Raw genomic sequence first — 1,453 nt, forward strand, 5'->3', positions numbered from 1 at the left:
ATCGTCACTATCAATGTCTTCAACACTCTTAAATATGTCAATGAATATGAGGACTACCATTGAATTGGAGACATGGAGTTCCATGAAGAAGACTAGACATAAAATTTTGTTCAAGGCCAAATTTTACATATATACGAATATGATACTATGCGCAAAGATAAATTGTGCAAATTAAGGAGTGTAAGAATTTTTTTCATGATGATATTTTACAGCTAGAGGGAAACAATAATTTTGGCCCAATCAAATTTTTTTAGTAGGCAAAATTTGTCAGAGTGAAGTAAATGTGGGATTTACTGAAGATAAAACAAATGAAGAGTATGAGGATTATTCACTAGAGGTGGAAAAATTTAGTTTACTTCAAGCTAGACTAGGTATGAGATTCGAACCCCTTCATTTCAATGAATTTATTCCTCCAAAACCTTCATTATAGCATGCGCCTACCGTAGAACTTAAACCTTTTCCATCACATTTGAAATACATTTATCTAGGGAGTGAATACTTTACCAGTTATAATATCTGCTAGTCTAACCCCCGAGCAAGAGGGTACCTTGTTGAATGTTTTGTCACAACACAAAAAAGCTCTCGGGTGGACTATGACAGACTTGAAGGGAATCAACCCTACCATATGCATGCACAAGATACTTAATCCCATATACGAGTGTCATAAAAATTATGTGGAATCCCAAAGGATAACTAATCCTATAATAAAAAAGTGGTAATGAAGGAAATCATAAAATGGCTTGATGCTGGGGTGATTTATCCCATATCTGATAGCTCTTGGGATAGTCCGGTTCAATGCGTGTTGAATAAAAGTGGCATAACCGTTGTAAAGAATGAAAATGATGAGCTTTTGATTACAAAAACCATCGCAGGCGGGAGGATTTGTATGGATTATCGCAAGCTCAACAAGGAGACAAAGAAAGACCACTTCTCCATTCCTTTCATTGATCATATACTTGATCGGTTAGAAGGCAAGACATTTTACTGTTTCCTTTACGGATATTCTAGGTATAATCAGATTTCCATAGCACCTGAAGATTAGGAGAAGACTACCTTTACCTGCCCATAGAGCACCTACGCCTTTCAGAGAATACCGTTCGGACTATGTAACGCCCCGACAACTTTTCAGATATGTATAGTGGCCATTTTTTCAAACATGGTAGAGGAATTCTTGGAAACATTTATAGATAATTTTCCATCTCGGGTAATGACTTTGATGAATACCTCGACTTATGAAAGTGCTAAAGTGAGGTGAGGAGTCCAATCTTGTGTTAAACTGAGAGAAATATCACTTTATGGTGACAGAAGAAATTGTGTTGGGACACAAAATTTCTTGCCAAGGCATCGAGGTTGTCAAAGACAAGGTAGAAGTAATTGAGAATCTGCCTCCACCTACCACTATGAATGGTATTAGGAGTTTTCTAGGGCATGCAGGATTCTATAGATGTTTCAT

The 1,453-nt window shown here is 36.8% G+C and overlaps 1 protein-coding gene across 1 annotated transcript; it reads left to right on the forward strand.

The window, feature by feature from the left end:
* The first annotated feature begins 718 nt into the window (after positions 1 to 718).
* LOC120193142 lies at positions 719 to 1,042 on the forward strand. The gene has a single exon (XM_039195740.1). It carries the CDS (start codon positions 719 to 721, stop codon positions 1,040 to 1,042), a length of 324 nt encoding a protein of 107 aa, XP_039051671.1.
* Positions 1,043 to 1,453: the final 411 nt, after the last annotated feature.

The sequence above is a fragment of the Hibiscus syriacus genome, unplaced genomic scaffold (genome assembly GCF_006381635.1).
Source record: "Hibiscus syriacus cultivar Baekdansim isolate YM2019G1 unplaced genomic scaffold, ASM638163v2 tig00116989_pilon, whole genome shotgun sequence".
In the NCBI taxonomy this organism is placed as follows: Eukaryota; Viridiplantae; Streptophyta; class Magnoliopsida; order Malvales; family Malvaceae; genus Hibiscus; species Hibiscus syriacus.

Bases quoted from the DNA above. Each gene is read 5' to 3' on its own strand.
- LOC120193142 (XM_039195740.1), top strand. From the start codon at position 719: ATGAAGGAAATCATAAAATGGCTTGATGCTGGGGTGATTTATCCCATA.